The sequence below is a fragment of the Cyrtonyx montezumae genome, unplaced genomic scaffold (assembly GCF_038088225.1).
Source record: "Cyrtonyx montezumae isolate F1298 unplaced genomic scaffold, pur_monq_1.0 scaffold_8, whole genome shotgun sequence".
NCBI lineage: Eukaryota > Metazoa > Chordata > Aves > Galliformes > Odontophoridae > Cyrtonyx > Cyrtonyx montezumae.
In genome coordinates, this window is record NW_027072089.1 from 21,073,997 (window position 1) to 21,091,521 (window position 17,525).

Sequence of the window (17,525 nt, forward strand, 5' to 3'; positions counted from 1 at the left end):
GTGGAAGATGCAGGATAGCAGAAGATGAGGACAGCAGAAAGCTCAGTGCAGGGCAGACGGCAGTGATGTGGTGGAGGGTGGAGAGGGATGGAGCTGAAGGCAACAAGAGTGTGGTGGTTTTGGAGAGGATGACAAGAAGGAGGTTGACGAGTAGTAAGGATTGAGCAGGATGGATGGGGATCAAATTTGTCCACTCTGTCTATAGTTCTGAGCTCTACAGGGGCAGCTGGATGCAACCACTTGGAAGGCAAGTCTAAGCCTGCAGAATTCATCTCCCTGAAAAGCCAAAAGTAAAGGGCTGGTGAATACTTCTGATGGCACAGAGGCCTGCACCATGATTGCTCTGCTGGTCTCCCTAGGTGCTGCCAATCTGTCAATGCTCTTCTCAGCCTGCAGGCCAGCACTGCGCTCCTCTCTCAGGGTGGTTCCCTTTGGGGACAGTTCTAAGGCAAAGACAACAGCACACGGCTCTTTGCTCATATGATTTCCCCTCGCTCCCAGAGCTCAGGCCCTGCCTTGCAGCTGCTGGCTCAGGGGGCACATCTCCTCGAGAGACCCCCATTTGTGCCAAATTCTGCTTGTGACCACGGCGATAGGAGGTCCCTAACCCAAGCCCACGAGCGTCGTCTGTGCGCACCCACACCCGAAACCCCAGACTCCAACTCGCGGCTCCCATCCATGCGGAGCAAAGGGCACAACCGCGCCCCTCGGCCCGGCCGAGCCCCCGCCGCCCCCGGCCGCCTCGGGCACCCAGCCCGCCCCGCGGGGCGGTCCGCGGCGGGGCGGTCCGGGCGGCGGCGGGGCGGGGCGGGCTGCTCCGGGCCGGGCCCGCCCGGGTGCAGTCCCCGTTCCGCGCCGCTCCGCCGCGCAGTCCCCGCCGCACGTCGGGCCGCCGCCGGAGCCTCACGTCGGGCCGCCGCCGCCCCGCCGCGATCGCTATGAATGCGCGCCGGGCCCTGCTCTCCGCCGCCCTGCTCGCCGGCCTCCTCTGGGATTTACCTTGCTGCCGCCCGGCCTCCCTCCCCGCCGCCGCAGAGCTGGCCAAGGGCGGGCGGGGCCGCAGGGCTCCGCGATCCCCTCGGGAGAGCCGGCCGCGGCAGGGGGCACAGCCCGGGGGCCGGACGCCCCCGCGGGCGGAGCCCCACGAGTACATGCTGTCCCTCTTCAGGACCTACTCCGTCGCCGAGAAACTGGGCATCAATGCCAGCTTCTTCCAGTCCTCCAAGTCGGCCAACACCATCACGAGTTTCGTAGACAGGGGCCAAGGTAGGTGCTGTGCCCCCGCCCGCCCCGTCGCATCCCGGGGCTGGAGCACCGTCCGCACCGCTGCCGACCCTCGGAGCCGGCGCCGCTCCGCTCTGCCTGTTTCTTTCTTTCTTTTATTCATTTCTATTCTTTTTCTTTTCTCCCTTCGGGGTGCAGAAAGTCGGATCTGTTGGTAAACGGCGCACTGCGTTGTGTTGTTTCATAGCAAAGCTGCGCTTCGGCGGCCGTAGGTAGTGATGCGGGAACCACGCGTGACCGTCCCGAGCCCGCACCGGGCGGGGAAATGCAACCCCGCTCTGCAAGCGCAGCTCGGGTGGGAGTGCAGCCTCGGAAACGTCGTTCTTCTGCTATATTTCCGCCTGAGAGAAAGAGTCTCTCTTATCGCTTGGGCTGGAAGGCAAATAGGAAGTTCGAACTGACCGAAGGCAAACGCTGCGCGTGGGGCTGCGCTGTCGGGGTCACCTGGAAGGGTCTGACCCGACGGGTACACGGGGCAGGGACACAGCCGCGCCGGAGCCGCTGGAGCTCGGGTACCGCCGCGCCCCGACGTGCCCCGACGGAGCGTGGCTCGGGACCGCACCCGCGCCCTTTACAACCTCCCGGCCGCGGGGCCGCCCCCATCCATTCCGGGGCCAGAGGGGACGAGGTGCTCGGCGGGGCCGGGCGGTGTCCCCGCTCCCCGCCGGCAGCAGTGTTGGCGCGGGATTCCCGGGGACCTCTCTGCCACCCGCGGAGTCCCCGCTTCGCTTTTCTGTCGTTGCTTTATAGCTCGAGGGCGGAGATTGCGTGCAGATCGGGAGGAAAAGAGAAACTCCTTTCCCTCAAAATGTCTCCCCGTATTTCTTAGTTTTTTATTATTATTATTTTTAATTACTATTACATTATCCCGGTTAATGACAAACTAACTCAGTGGCTTTTAACGAAGATCTCACATTCTTTCCTTCTCGCTCCGTCCCACCGTCACCCCCGGGGGTCGGGGCGCCGTCGAGGGCGGCAGTGCCGCGGTACTTCCGAGGGACGGAGAGGGACGAGGGGTTTTGCTTTTCGCCTTCCCCCGACGGGGCGGCTTTTTGCGTCGTTGCGGGAAGGGGGCGCGCGGGGGGAGGCTCTCCGGACGTGCGGTTCCCGAAGTTCAGCCCTAAAAACCTCAGCCGCTTTCCTCGAAGGAAATCGGGGGGCTGGTGGGGATGGAGCCGTGCTCGGGAAGGTCCTCGCCTGAAGAAAGACCGTGTAACAACGGCAGCTCGTTGCGTTGCATGGGAGATTCTGCTCCGGGAGAGGCGATTTGCTACCAGAAGTCCCGCTCTGATGGAGGAAAAGCCTCACTTTTCCCCATTGATTTTGATTTGATGTGTCACGGGCTGTGACCTTCTGCTGGACCTTCCGAGGGTTGCTTAGCATCAAGCCACTGATTGGAGTATTTCAACTCAGTGATCTAATTGAGTGTTCATGTCATAACATAGCGAATATTGTCTGGTCTCCCATAATGAAGCGGACCAGCCAATGGCACATCACCAAAAACTTCAAGAGAGCTTCCGTTCCTCTGAAGTGGGAGCCGCGTTCCTGCCCACCTCCCCGTGCGCTCCCAGTCCGCTTAATTGGAGCGCTGCTGCTGATGAACGGCCTTTGCTCGGGGGAAGCGGGGGGAAGGTTCTCTCCATTCATTTGCAGACGGCGGAGCCGCCCAAATTGACCCAATTAGACGGACGGGCTGCGCTTCGCCGACGGAGCGGCCGCGCAGCTCTGTGCGGGGACGGAGCCGCCGGGGCTGCACGGGAGCGGGGCACCGCGGGACACCGCAGCGTCGCCCCTACTGCTGGGGGGCACCGAGGGAGCCCTTGTGCACCTCTTTTTCCTTCCTCCCGGAGCTCGCAGGATCGCTTTCAGGCTGCCTCGGGAGGGAGGAAAGCCGCGCCGTTGCCGTTGCATTACGTATATATAGCTATCCGTATATTTTCAGTGGTAAAGAACACAGAAAAAGGGGGAAGGCTCTGCGATTCCCCCCTTCCTCATTCTCTCCCGGCCACCCCACTCCCCCCAGCCGCCCCAACCTCCCCCCCCCAACCCCCCCCTTTGTTACGGTTGCAAGATCAGACAGGACCTCTCTGAATGTAGGAAAATTACTGTTGGCACATGAAGTAACTCATTAAAACGCAGATGGTGCTCTCGCTGGCCCCGGGACCCCCAGCACTGCCGCTCCGCTGTACAATTAGGGGCTGCGGGGCTGCACCGGGCAGGGCAGAAATAAAGGGAGGCGACGGCTGCGAACAGCGAACCCCGAACGGCGCGGGATGAACCGAAAACAGAACGCAGGGTGAAGGAGAGCAGATGTGGGGGTGACCCGCGGGGAGTGGGTGCCATAGGGCCGGGCTGCGGGGCTTCGTGCCGCCGTCCCCTTCCACGTCCTAAAGGCTCCCGCAGCCGCGCGTCGGGGACGGGGAAACGGGAGTAGGGCGAAACAGTCTCGTCCTCCCCAGTTGCTTTGTACGGTTTCGCACGCGGCTGACGGGGACGGGCTGGGGTCCGATGTGCGGTGTTTTACCGCTGCTGTCGGGGGGGAGCGGAGAGCCCCGCTCTGGTGCTGGGAGCTGCCGCTCGTGCGGCGGCAGAAAGGAGCGCAAATCCCGCTCGCAGTTCTCCAGTGCAGCGTGTTTATGCAAAACAGCGGGTTTCTGGGTGGACCGAGAGCTGCAGCGCACCGCAGTCTGCGCAGCGCCTTTGCCCAGGCGGTGTTGTCGTTGGCAAGAGGAAAATGAAATATAAGCAGGGAAGCATTTTAATGGGGAAGGAGGGAATTCACAACTGTTAATTATTTGGTGACCTTGTATTCGATTTGTTTGAGCCCCTTATAAAAACACTAATGCAGACCAGACGGCCGCAGCGCGCTGCGGCAGCCGCCTCCAAACAGAACTGGGCGCCCGGGGAAGGAGCGAGCGGCTCGGCTCGGCTCGGCTCGGCCCGGCTCGGCCCGGCTCGGCTCGGCCCGACTCGGCTCGGCCCGGCCCAGCTCAGCTCGTCCGTGTTGCTACCGCTTTGCCGAAGTGGAGCGAAGTTAGCAGGGGCTGATCGGAGCTGGGGAGGGGGCAGACCGTCTCCAAAAGCCGCTACGAGACCAAACTTTGTGAAAAGCACTGATTTCGGAAGAAGTTTCTTTTCCTCCTCCCCCCCCAACCCCTTCCCCCCCCCCCCCCCTTTTTTTTTTCCTTCCATTCTTTTTTTGTTGTATTATTTTTTTCGTCGTTTGTTCCCTTCTGCGAATCCTCCGTAAGCGGAGCCCCGCGGGGATCCGCGCCCTGAAGGGACTGGGGCCGGGCTGGCGGCCGGGGACAGCTCCCCGCCGGCGGAGTGGGGTGGGGGGAACAAAGCCGTCCCATGGCCCTTTTCGATCCGTGCCCTACGACCGATTGTTTGCTTGGTTCTTAATTTCTCTCTCCCTCTTTAATTTCTTAATTTATTTTTATTAGTGTTATTTTAAGTTCGGGATTCCTCCAGTGAGACTGATAGGAGGCTGTGGGTTTTTTTTAGTTTTATGGTTTATTTTATTATTTTATTTTATTTTATTTATTTATTGAGAGAGAGAGAGACAGAGAGTTCTCCGCTTCAGGGCTGTTTGGTTCTGCCGCCTTCACTGAGCCCGAGGAGCCCAAAACCGGCTGCGGGCTTGGGCACAGAGCACATCTCTGCTTTCATTTGCTTCTTCCTTCTGTAATCCTAATAGAAAAGAAAAGAAAAGAAAAGAAAAGAAAAGAAAAGAAAAGAAAAGAAAAGAAAAGAAAAGAAAAGAAAAGAAAAGAAAAGAAAAGAAAAGAAAAGAAAAGAAAAGAAAAGAAAAGAAAAGAAAAGAAAAGAAAAGAAAAGAAAAGAAAAGAAAAGAAAAGAAAAGAAAAGAAAATAGAGAAGGAAAAAAGGAGCTGGTGCCGGCGATGTGCTCCCTTCCGTGCGATCCCAGCTCTGCAAGTGAAGCCGGGAGCCCCTGCGTGCTTCTGGGCGAAAGGGGCCGTCCCAAACCTCGTTGGTTGAGGGCAGCTCTGTGTTTTGTTTTCCCTGCGCTTTCTTGTACACCGTTCCGAAATCTTCAAATCGTCCCCTCCCTCCTTCTCTTAGCTCCGAACTCCGGGATTATCCAGTCCGGTTTTCGAATACCTATATATCAATTTTATTTAATTTTATTTTATTTTGAGAGAGAGGGGAGGGAGCACAATGATTTCTCGTCGATTTCTCGTAGCGAAACAGCCGCAAACGGCGGAGGGGAAGGGCACAGCGCTCACGCCCCTCGCTGTTCGCAGCAGCCCCCATGCAACCGCTCTCCGCCCTGGAGCATCCTCGCGGAGCTGCCGGAGCCCGGCGGGAGGGCAGCGGGGCCCGGGGGCTGTGGCACACGGAGGCGGCCGTCCCGGAGAGAGACCGGGAAAGCGGGGAGCAAAGGTACGTTGCAGACGGAGGGGGAGTGGAAGCAGCCCTCCGTTCGTTTCTCGGGACTTTGGCAGAGTTAGATCTGAGGAAGATGCGGTCTTTCCCGTTTACTCGATAGCGAAAGGAACGAAACATTGAAATGTCGCCGGGAGCCGTAAGAGAAAGCGGCGGCGATGCCGCCTCCGCCTGCTCGGAGGGGGGAGCGGAGAGCTGGGAAAGTGCCCCTCGGGGAACGCAGAACCCGTGGTCCCGGAGGGATGGATGCGCCGTTTCCACGTTATCGTCCGAGCAGGGTCCTTAAACTGCCAGCGTGCTTTTGGTTCGCGAGTTTAAATACGGCTTGAAAGAGAATTAGGGACTGGGAAAATTCTTCTCGAATGCGGTTTGGGTATAATTTGCAGTGATGTAAAGTTAAGACCGCAGCCCCGATGGGTTGGCCGAGAGCCCGGTACCTGATCTGCCGTGAAAAGGGAAACTCCGCGCAGCCCTCGTTAACCCCCGGCGCTCCTCGGAGCCGCGGTGCTGCGGGGAGGGGCTGCGGGGCCGGGGGTGCTCCGCGCTGGGGGATACCGGGAACGGCCCGGCCCCTTCGTTGGGGTAACGACAAGAAAGAGAAAGCTGCAGGCACCGCAACGCCGTGCGGGGGTCTGGCAGCCCCAGGCAGCCGGCTCTTAGCAAATTCCGTGTCTCCCAGCCCCCTCGGTCCGAAGGGAGCGGTCCTGGGCATCGTGCGGTGCTCGCACGAAGGCGGAGGGGCGGCCACGGTGTCCCCGCAACGCTCAGTGCGGTGGGAACGCGGCGCTGGGACGCAGCTCACCCCGCCCGGGGCCGCCCCCCCACCCCCCTTCCACTCCCCCCCCCCGAGGGCGGCGGAGGTGCTGCTCTCTGTCCCCTCCCTCCGCTCTTTTCCCACCCTCTCGGCCTCAGTGGGGGCAAGATTATGTATTCATCTGGAATTATTCGGTTCCGAGAGGGAATAAATCGTGTTTATCTGATGGGATTCGAGGCTGCTGTTTTGATATAGCCGCGATTGCTGCCTTCTCTTGAGAAAGGAGCCGGGAACTGATGGATGAGGCGAGTTCTGCACTGCTGCTGCCCAAGTCCGGGGCCGCTTCCCAGCTCTTGCCTCCGTGCCCCCCTCCGGGACGTGGCACGCTGCAGCTGAGCCTTTGCAGCGTGGGACACGGGAGGGCGAGCAGCTTCCCACCTCCACCACATCCCCAAAGGGCTGAGCGGAGAAGGCGAGCATCGCCTTTTGGAGCCATCCCCGGCTGTGTCCACATCCTATAGCGGGGGTCGGGGACAGGGGCAGGGGCTGATGTGGTTCCCTCGGAGGTCACCGGGGAAATGCAGCTCTGGACCGTGTCCCCCCCTGCCGGACAGGCGGGTTTCTGCCCCAGTAACTCTCTTTGCTCCCCCCCGCCCCATGTCCCCGCTGGGGGCTGTGGGAACGCGCAGCGTTAATCCGCGCTGAGTCAATGCGCGCTCCGCCGCGCTCGGTTGTACACCGCCGTGTCACGTCTGAAGGTCTCGGTGTGCATCAGTAGTGCTGCCCCCCATGAGGCTCCTCCGTCAGGTGGAGCTGAGGCTGTAAAATACACAGATGAGGAGGAGCGCTGACCTCTACTGTCAATAAACACCGGGGCTGTGTATTTCTTCGGTCTCCCTCTGCCTCAGGAGCAGCCTGAGCCCCGACACGTGGCTAGGGGCGGCCCAACAAAGGCTACAGTGACACTTTTACTGTTGAAATATACACGGGCTTTACTGGCTTCTGGGGAAAGCGAGGGCTTGGGGAATTTCTGTGTTTGCTGGGCTGTAAACATTTTATTGGAAAGCAGCTCAGGAGAACGTGGTTGCCTTTGTGGGCTGTTTTGTACACCCATGCGTCAAAAAAGAAGTCTAAGTCATTCTGTTGGAGCGGAACATATATGTGTACATGTTCCCTTCCCTTCCCTTCCCTTCCCTTCCCTTCCCTTCCCTTCCCTTCCCTTCCCTTCCCTTCCCTTCCCTTCCCTTCCCTTCCCTTCCCTTCCCTTCCCTTCCCTTCCCTTCCCTTCCCTTCCCTTCCCTTCCCTTCCCTTCCCTTCCCTTCCCTTCCCTTCCCTTCCCTTCCCTTCCCTTCCCTTCCCTTCCCTTCCCTTCCCTTCCCTTCCCTTCCCTTCCCTTCCCTTCCCTCTCTTCTCCTCTTCCCTCCCCTTCCCTTCCCTCTCTTCTCCTCTTCCCTCCCCTTCCTCTCCCATCTCTCCTCTCCCATCTCTCCTCTCCCACCTCTCCTCTCCTCTCCTCTCCTCTCCTCTCCTCTCCTCTCCTCTCCTCTCCTCTCCTCTCCTCTCCTCTCCTCTCCTCTCCTCTCCTCTCCTCTCCTCTCCTCTCCTCTCCTCTCCTCTCCTCTCCTCTCCTCTCCTCTCCTCTCCTCTCCTCTCCTCTCCTCTCCTCTCCTCTCCTCTCCTCTCCTCTCCTCTCCTCTCCTCTCCTCTCCTCTCCTCTCCTCTCCTCTCCTCTCCTCTCCTCTCCTCTCCTCTCCTCTCCTCTCCTCTCCTCTCCTCTCCTCTCCTCTCCTCTCCTCTCCTTCTCTCTTCCCTTCCCGCATAGCTAACCGCCCCTCTCCTCTCTCCCGCAGACGATCTCTCTCCCGCTCCGCTCAGGCGGCAGAAGTACTTCTTTGACGTCTCCACGCTGTCGGACAAGGAGGAGCTGGTTGGGGCCGAGCTGCGCCTCTTCCGCCGCCCCCCCGCCGGCCGCCCGCCGCCCGCCGCCGCCGCCCCTGTGCTGCAGCTCTTCCCGTGCCTCTCCCCGCGCCCGCTGCACTCCCGCAGCGTGGACCCGCTGGCGCCGGCGGCGGCGGGCTGGGAGGTGTTCGACGTGAGGCAGGGCCTGCGGGCGGGCCGGCCCTGGAAGCGGCTGTGCCTGGAGCTGCGCGCCTCGGCCGCCCGCGGGCCGCCGCCCCGCCGCTGGCTGGACCTGCGGGGCCTGGGCTTCGGGCGGCGGCCGCGGGCGCCTCAGGAGCGGGCGCTGCTGGTGGTGTTTACGCGGGCGCGGCGGCGCAGCCTGCTCGGGGAGCTGCGGGCAGAGCTGGGCGCGCCCCCGCCCGCCTCCCGCCGCCCGCCCGCCCGGCGCCAGCGCCGCACCGCCTTCGCCAGCCGGCACGGCAAGAGGCACGGCAAGAAGGCGAGGCTGCGCTGCAGCAGGAAGCCGCTGCACGTCAACTTCAAGGAGCTGGGCTGGGACGACTGGATCATCGCCCCGCTGGAGTACGAGGCCTACCACTGCGAGGGGGTGTGCGACTTCCCGCTGCGCTCCCACCTGGAGCCCACCAACCACGCCATCATCCAGACCCTCATGAACTCCATGGACCCCGGCTCCACGCCGCCCAGCTGCTGCGTGCCCACCAAGCTGACCCCCATCAGCATCCTCTACATCGACGCGGGCAACAACGTGGTGTACAAGCAGTACGAGGACATGGTGGTGGAGTCGTGCGGCTGCAGGTAGCGGGCGGCCGCCCCTCGGCGGGGGCTGCGCGATGGCGGAGCCGCTCCGGCGGCGGCGGGAGACCCGGGGCGGCCCGGGGCGGGGAGCGGAGGGGCCCCCACCCCTGGGCTCTCAGCGCTCCGTCCGCCCTTCCGACGGGGTGTGAGCCGCGGCGAGAAACGGGCGGGGAGGGAGAGGGGCAGAGCTAAGGGATGCTCCGTTCCTGCCCGCTCTCTTTCGCGTTCCTGCGGGATGATGACGGACCTGGAACGGCCCGAAAGGAAAAGGAAAAAAAAACAAAAACTGCCCGAGATCGTGGTTACCGGGTGGGTGACGTTGGAAGGCAGCGACGAAAAGCAGTGAAAAGAGCGAGGCGCGACGGAGAGCGCGACGGGATGAGCGGGGAAGGAGACGAAACGCCGTCGGATGTGGCGGGCGGCAGCGGAGCGGCGGCTCCAGCCGAGGAACGCGGCGGTCCCTGCGCGGCCACCGCGGGCTCGGTGCCTTCGGGCATCGCTGCGGGCGGCTGTGGGGCCGCAGAGACGCGAACCTGGCGGGGGGGGAGGGAAGGGGGAGGGAGAGGGGAACAAACAAACTGAAAACTAGCAAAAAAAAAAGAGAGAAGAGAATAATAATATAAAAGTGATAAAATGCAACTAAAAAGGACTCGAGCAGGAGCAATAATTTAAAATGCACATTTTGCTCGGGACGCACCGTTGTTCATATAAAAGTTGTAAATATTTGTTTATTTAAACAGACTGAAAAGTGCAAAGCGGAGATGAACAGCGTGCGTCTCTTGTTGTTATTGTACAAAACATTATATGCACTCGAAATGTTATAATTTCTAATATTTTGAAAAGTTTATATTTGAGTTGTACAGAGTTAAGCATTAATCAGATATTTCATCCTTACCTAACATTATCGTTTCCTTAAAATATTATTGCAAGATTTAAGTTCTGTGCTAATAACGGAGAAAAGATTTTTTTTTTTTGCTGTCTACCTCACTATAACGCAAGTATTTACAAAGCTCAAGTTACCCGAAGTGAATTCATACTCAGAACTTTTTTTTTTTTTTTTTTTTTTTACCATACACCTTTACCGGACGGTACTCCAACTATTACTGTATTATTAAACTTTTTTTTTTGCAAAAAGTCAGCTTGCTTTTATATGTTCCGTTATTCGGTTCAGCAGCTCTGAGCTCCAAACGTGGGCTGAATGCTGTGGAGCTGAGCTGAAGTGCCGCCGTCGGACCGACCCCCCCTCCCCCTCCCCGGAGCCCTGAAGCCGTGAAGACTTTTTGTACTCCCGCTTTCACCTTCGCTAGAGGAGCCGCGCTTTGATTCCGCTCAGTGTGGTGATTCGTGGTGCTGTCAGTCGGGGATTGCATGGAGGGGGGCGATGCGGGCGGCCGTCTGTAAATCTCATCTGTACTGGGCACGTGTACATACACTGTATTATGCTGATGAGCGAAAGATAATGAATGTTTTATAAATGATATTTATTTTTGTTGCAATGGGCAATATATTTATTAAACCTTTCCTGGTTGTCTCTCAGCTAATGAGGAGCTGTTCTCTGGGAGGTGGTTTCGGGAAGGGAATCCCCACGTCGTGTTGGGCAGAGGAGGGATGCAGGCAGTGTGGGGGCTGACCCCATTGCAAAGAAAGAAAACAACCCCCAAACCCTGCAAAACCACAACAGAAACACATTACAAACCCTCGTCTCAAGTGCCCAGAAGTGATTCATCTGACATGGGATTATTACCAGGTTGCAATCCGTGCCCTTAGCAAAGTGCTCCCACCCCGACGGGGGCTGAACAAAGGCTGCAGAATTGGGTTGTGCTGATTGCATAGCAGTGGCTGAGAGCCCTGCAGGAGCCCGGCCCCACTCCTGGTTGTTTCACAACTTCCAGAGGAGTATTTCTGTTTAGCATGTATTGGTGTTTCAAGTTTACGACTGCTAGCAGATTTGGAAGGAGCAGCTGTAAGAAGCATCATCGCGTTGAAAGTCAGGTTCCAAGTGGCAATTCTACCTACTGTGCTCTTGAGCAGCTGTCATGATGCGACATGTTCCTGCTCTTGTTGCAGAGGAAAGCAATGGAAAAACGACCCCAAAAATCCACATCTGGAAAGGTTGCAATGTGCTTTCTGAGCAAGGGTGATCCAGACACACTGGATACCATGCGCTGGAAAGGGACGCAATGTAAAACTCTGAGATTGTACAGAATTCACCCATCACAGTGTGTGAAGGCTGAACAGAGGATCCCTTCCTTTCACTGACTGGATCCTTTGGCTATAACAATACCCTGTGGCTTTGAATGCAATTTCCTTTCAGTATAATCCCCAATAATGCTCTTAATGCAGCCCCGCACGTGGCAGGCTGTGCTATCACTGGGCTCTGCTCCCTGCTCAGCCCCACACATAGCCTCAGTGAGTTGACCAAAGTCCAGCAGGACAAGGAAACCCTTAGAAAGCAGCATTGAAGATTTTGCTGCGCTGGATGTGCACTCTAGAGTGCTTTGTACCTTTCTCCAAAATCATTAACTGTCTTTTTTTTTTTTTTTAAGGTGACATCTTTCATGGCCAGAAATGGTGAGAGAGCCCTTTCCCCAAATGCCTGTGCTTGCTAACATGATGGATGTTTCCAGAAGAGGACCCGAAAATCACCAAAGAGTCACAATTGACAGCATCTCCTTTGAAGCAATACCATTTGGACTTAGAGAAGGAGAGGAGATGCTGGCCTTGTTGGGGACATCTTTAGGATGCTGTAGCCAAGATAACACTACCCGAGCCCATTTGGGCAAGTCAACTCTAGCTAAGGATGGGATCTCTTTCCATGTCCTGTTTTAGTTCTGCAACATTCTTTTGTACAAAACTGAAGAGATAAAGGAAACAGCAAAGCTGAAGGGGTGTCGTTCTGCCCCTCTCCTGCCCTCCCTTAAGAGGCGAACAAAGAAATACCTCTCACCATTTTTTCAGCTTTGACCACAAATGCCAAAGTCTTTTGTTACAGAGAACTCCAAATATGACAATTCAGTGGATATGTAGCTCGGATCTTTGTGTCCTGCCAAAGCAGTATGAATTCCCATCAATATTTCTTGACTCCCATGCTCAAAATCACGCATGTAAAGGGGAAAGGATTCTTTTCATTACGTGGCTGGCCAGAAGAGGGAGCAGGGCCTGCTGGGCAGTGGGAGCTGACACTGGCCGGCGTTGGGCAGCCCGTCCACCTCTGCCCGCGCTGCTCAGACACACACGAATGACCGACACTTCTCTGAGATACAGATATGCATCAAACAGTTAAATAATGGATGTTCCAACGAAAAAAAAGAATGGGTTGGGGGTTCCAGCCCTTTCTTTGTAAGGCTGCTCCTCCTTTTTAGACTCCAAGCTTACGCTGATTTACGGAAGTGGGACTATAGATTTACAAATGGCTTTTTGGGAAAATGCTGGACCTTCCATGAACAGCAAGTCAGGCTTCCTCTTTACTATTTCCATACAGATGATAACCCAGTCTGTTTGCTGAAATATACAACATCATCTGGTTTCACAAATCTTAGCAGAGGAACAGAGCTCATGACATGGGATGAAACACCTTCCTTTAAGGTCTCTTCACGGTTCTTCAGAAGCACACCTGGAAACACCAGGGAAGTGGAGGGACTGACGTTTGTGCCTGCCAGTCACTGGGAGGCAGACGATGATGGTGTTCTCTTTGCTCTCTCACACAGCAGCCACGTGCTGCAAACTCCTCTGCAGTGTGGTTCTGTCAGCATCCAGCTATATTATTAGGCCATCAGATTTCCAAATACTTGTTCTTGTTGCTTTTCAGTGTCAGGCTGATTGTAAACTGTGGTTGTCCCAGCTGTTGGTGATGGTGAGGGAGAAGACTCAGCATCTTACTCCCTCTGGGCTCACCACCACTTATTTCTAGATGGCTGCAGCCCTGAAAAGTACCAATCCCAGTGAATATACATTATAATTTAGTGCACTGTACAGCTGGGAATTAGGAAGAGTTCTTCCAAGGTTTGCACTAGGGCGGCTTTCAGCCTGATGCAGCTCCTGGACTCTATGTTTATCCCCAAGATAAGCATTTTGGCCACTGCAGGCTACCCAAAAATGGAGTATCTATTAATTGTGTTCGCCATCAGCACTCTCTGAAGCTGCGAAAGCTGAAATCAGGCTGGCAACTTTTTTTTCCTAAGATCCCTGTTCCACTAGCAACTTTCTGCCCTATTTTTTAGGAAGAGTCTTAGAACTTCCATCCTGGAGAGCTTAATTAACAAAAACATCACTATCATCAAAATGTCTGAATTTTATTGCTGGGGAAGAACAAGTGGGAAGCACCCAGGGGCACTGGCTTTCGTTGGGGTGTGCAGAAAATACCTCAAGTGAATAAAAAATCAGAGATGTGGTTGACAACTGATTTCTGGAGTGGAAGTGGGAAATGGAAGGAGACCACAGAAGGACGAAAGGGATAATGTGAGGGCAAGCTGCCAAACATCTGAGATGTCTTTACACTAATGTGGAAAATAAACAGGAAGAACGAGAAGTCTTGGGACACAACAAAGGCTGCAGTTTAATTGGCATCACAGGCTTTGCAGAATAGATTGTGGCACTTCAATATTATCAGTGTGTAACTTGTATAGGAAGAACAGGCAGGAGGAGAAGGAAGATCATCATCTGGCATGTTAGGAATGTGTGTGAAGAAAGCAGGGAAGGACAGAACCATTGGTGATAAAATTGAGAGGAACCACAGAGCTCTTATGATCACTTAACAAGGAAGAGGTCAGTGTCATTCTTTTGAGCATCTACTGGGAGTGTACTGAGGCGATAAGGTAGTGGTAATTGAAGACTTTATCTAAGTAGATACCTGCTGTAAGAAAATAGCAGAGCACAGACCGTTTCTCAAAGTTTCTGTTTCAAAGAATGGAGGCAGATGCAGGAGACATGGCCAAATGAGACTGTGATGGATACGAATAATAAAGAGGAACTTCTTCAGAGGTAATTGGATCTCAATCAGTGGAGGACTGAGAGAAGGAAAGCAAGACCAAGTGGCTCCTGTGGGGCAGATTTCCACACATTCGGGGGGCCAATAGGGAAGGTCCTGCACAGAGGAGCTGAAAGGGGGAAGCAGCTTAAGGAAACAGTCATTTGGGATAATGTCTTTATATAGATGAGCCTGTAGCAAGCTGTCCTGCTGGCATGGGTGGCACTGGACAAAACCAAGGGGCCCCCATTAGGACTCATTTTGTTATTTGACCAAAATGGAAAAAAGCACTGCGCTAGGATTAGTAGAAGAGAAAGGCTAAAATTTGAAAAATATAAAGAGACCAAAAAATGAATAAGAGGAAAAAAAAGAAAAGGATGATTACTTCAGAGGAATGGTGAACAAAGGACAAGTGGCAGAGCAGACTGAGGTGTGAAGCACCTTTGCAAATAGAGCTTACCTGAGACAAGATGCCGAGCACACTTAGAGGTCGCAAAGAAATGCAAACACAGGCAATGGAAGAAAATCATGAAAGAACATCTGAATAAAGTGCACGTGATTCAGGAAGCCCTGATGACAGTTTCTCAGGTATAACTAAAGAACCAACCGCAGTTATTTTTGCAATTCTAAGAGTTACATTTAGGATTATGGACGAATTATGAGCTAACAAGAATATCAGCCAACCAGACTCAGCTTTTTCAAATACCTGAAAAATACTGTGAAAAACATCAAGTACTTCATAGTTGCAGAATGAAAACGTGATAGTATGACATGAATGTAACCAAAGCAAATCATGTCCAGCTAGTCTAATTTTCTTCTCTGATAAGAATAAAATGAAACTCAGGCATTTAAGAAAATGAGTTTCCAAACTATCATGCCACATTCAAGCTGTGATTTGACCTAAGAACGGTGAAATGCAGTAAAATAAGTGCAAAATAATTTCAAGCAAAATCTGGCTGGGTAACGATCCTGCAGGAAAGAATCTGGGCTTTTTAGTGGAATGAAATTTGAACACAAAGTAATAAATGATCCTGTTGACCTGTATATTCCAGGATAGGATAACTAACGTGATAAATTTGGGAAATACTTCATAGTACTTCGGATTGATTAGGGCTCAGGTAATGTTATGTGTATACTTTTAGGGATCTTGCAGGTCTCCTCATCATTAGCTAACTGAGACCAAGGAGAATGGAAGCCATGGTACTTCCAAAACTTCTGTTATGCACTCATCAGCATCTTACTCCCCTGGGAAATGCAGGTAACTTGAAGTGAGAGGAAGGGGGATTTAATGAGATGCTTATTGAGACATCTCAACTGGACAGTGCTGCTGCTGGGAATCCATTAGCACTGAGCAGAATGGAAGAATGTAAGAATGGAAGAATGTAAGGCATTCTGTTTAAAACAGGTAGATTCAGAGTGAGACTCTTTGTTCACAGCTACTCCAGTACAGTCCTTTGCTTGGGAGGAGTGCCTTTAAGCTGGCAATATCATAAGGCATGATGGCAACGTGCAATTCTAATTTGCATTTGTCAGACAAGATCTGTTGATGTCAATACTGTCATTAATTTCCCTAGAAATTGTCATCTCAACCTTCCAGTTGACATGCTACATCCAACACTGCCAGATATTGCAGCTGATTGCTAAAGACTTTTCAAGAGGCTGGGTTTTGTGTCATTTAGCATCCCTGTTCAGCTTCTCATTCACTATTCATATTTGGTCAGATGAAGATCTCTGAATTGGCCAGATAAAAGCATGCAGAAATCTCTGATCCATCTTGAACTAGAAATGATGCAGATCTGTGGAAGGTGTCTGCCAGCCCTCATCACAACCATGACCTGGATGCAAGTACCTGCTAATCCACCTGCTCACATCCACTTTCCACCACCGAAGATCAGCACCATGGATGCCATCAGCTTCCCAGTCTTCTTTGCTTTGTTCTGTTGGTATGAAGTAAATACCTACTGGAGCTAGAATGCTGTCAAACATACTCCTGTATCTTCTCAACAACACCTAACTCCAATCTGACCCTTTTCATTATTTGTGTTGAAGTTTTGCTGACCCTCCACTGTTGTTCAGTTGCTGTTTCTTTTTTTGTTCCTTGAAGGTCCTACAAGGCTCTTCAACCCAGGATGTATCTCTGCCAAAGGCTGCTCTGCTGGGAGACAAGGGAAGCAAATTCACCTCTGACCAAACAGGCGACAGAGCCATCAAACATGAAGCAGATTCAGTAAGTTTGTTTGGAGGGGGCTGAGAAAGAAAGATAAAAAAGAAATTTCATAATTCAAAGACTTCTCAAGTATTTCTGACTTTCTTTCTGTTGAGGAGTGGGCCTCCTTAAGAGACAGTGAATTTTGGGTGGGATCAGATGGCCAGTAGGAGTGTGCCTTCTCCTCTATACCTGGTATATATCTCCTTGGTTCTGTTTTTTTTTTCTGACTGTGGCACAGCTCCCATCAGGAGCTCAAGGGCATTTGGACTTGCAGTCATTCCAACAGGAGGGTTTTGTGTTGTGCGAGGAAGCATACGCATTCAAACTCGTGGCAGACTGTTTTATACAGTGTCAAATTCTGTGCCGATGGAACATGATATGATATGTTGAATGGGATATGTAGCATATGGCCATAATTCAGAGAAACACATTTCTCCAGCTAGATAGCTGCTATTGAGTTGGAAAACATGTGCCCTGCATTCTGGCGTCTGGCTCCTACCGGAGCAGTGAGAAGACACAAAAGTCAGGTCAGCCCTGGGACATGGTGTCAGCCAGCACCGACATCTCTCTCACCGGTCTCATAGTGCCATACAGAATGAAGCCTCCTGTTGCCACTAAGGGCAAAATAAAGTGGAACAAACCTGTTGCTGAGTTTCACACCTCAAGTACAGGTTCAGAAGCCAACATACATGGACAGGTTGGGCTGCCCATCAAGGCTTTGATGTGGGGTTGGCATTGCCATGCCTTGTCCCTGCTGCCCCCAGCTGCTCAGCCTGCAGCTCTGCCTGACTCCCTGCAACACTGTGGAGTATCTGCAGCCTTCATGGCATCCCTGGGCTGGTGGGATCTGGGCTGTGCACAGCAGACCCAACTCCTGAAGGAACACAGCCTGCAGAGAGCTGAGCTGTGAAGCAGCTTCAGCAGTATTAATCATCAGCTCCTGCCTCCTGCCAGGTTGTGCGTGCAGTTCCTCCTGTGGTTCAGCTGCTAAATACCTCGTGGTCAGGCTCATGAGTAATTACCTGCCTCAGCCTACTTTGAAATAATGAAGTAAGTGTAAACCACTGCCCTGCAGTGATCCATCCCTTTCAGCACCGCCGTTCCCTGCCCACTGCTCTGCTCCACTCCCTTGCACCCAGCCTGGCTCTAACACTGCTCTGCTACATCACAGCCAGGAAATAACTAT

General features: G+C 54.0%; 1 protein-coding gene across 1 annotated transcript; it reads left to right on the forward strand.

Moving 5' to 3' along the window:
• The first annotated feature begins 886 nt into the window (after nucleotides 1–886).
• On the forward strand, nucleotides 887–9,279 carry GDF6 (growth differentiation factor 6). Its single transcript, XM_065751962.1, has 2 exons — nucleotides 887–1,266; nucleotides 8,300–9,279. Exons 1-2 carry the CDS (start codon nucleotides 939–941, stop codon nucleotides 9,166–9,168), a joined length of 1,197 nt encoding a protein of 398 aa, XP_065608034.1. The 5' UTR covers nucleotides 887–938; the 3' UTR covers nucleotides 9,169–9,279.
• Nucleotides 9,280–17,525: the final 8,246 nt, after the last annotated feature.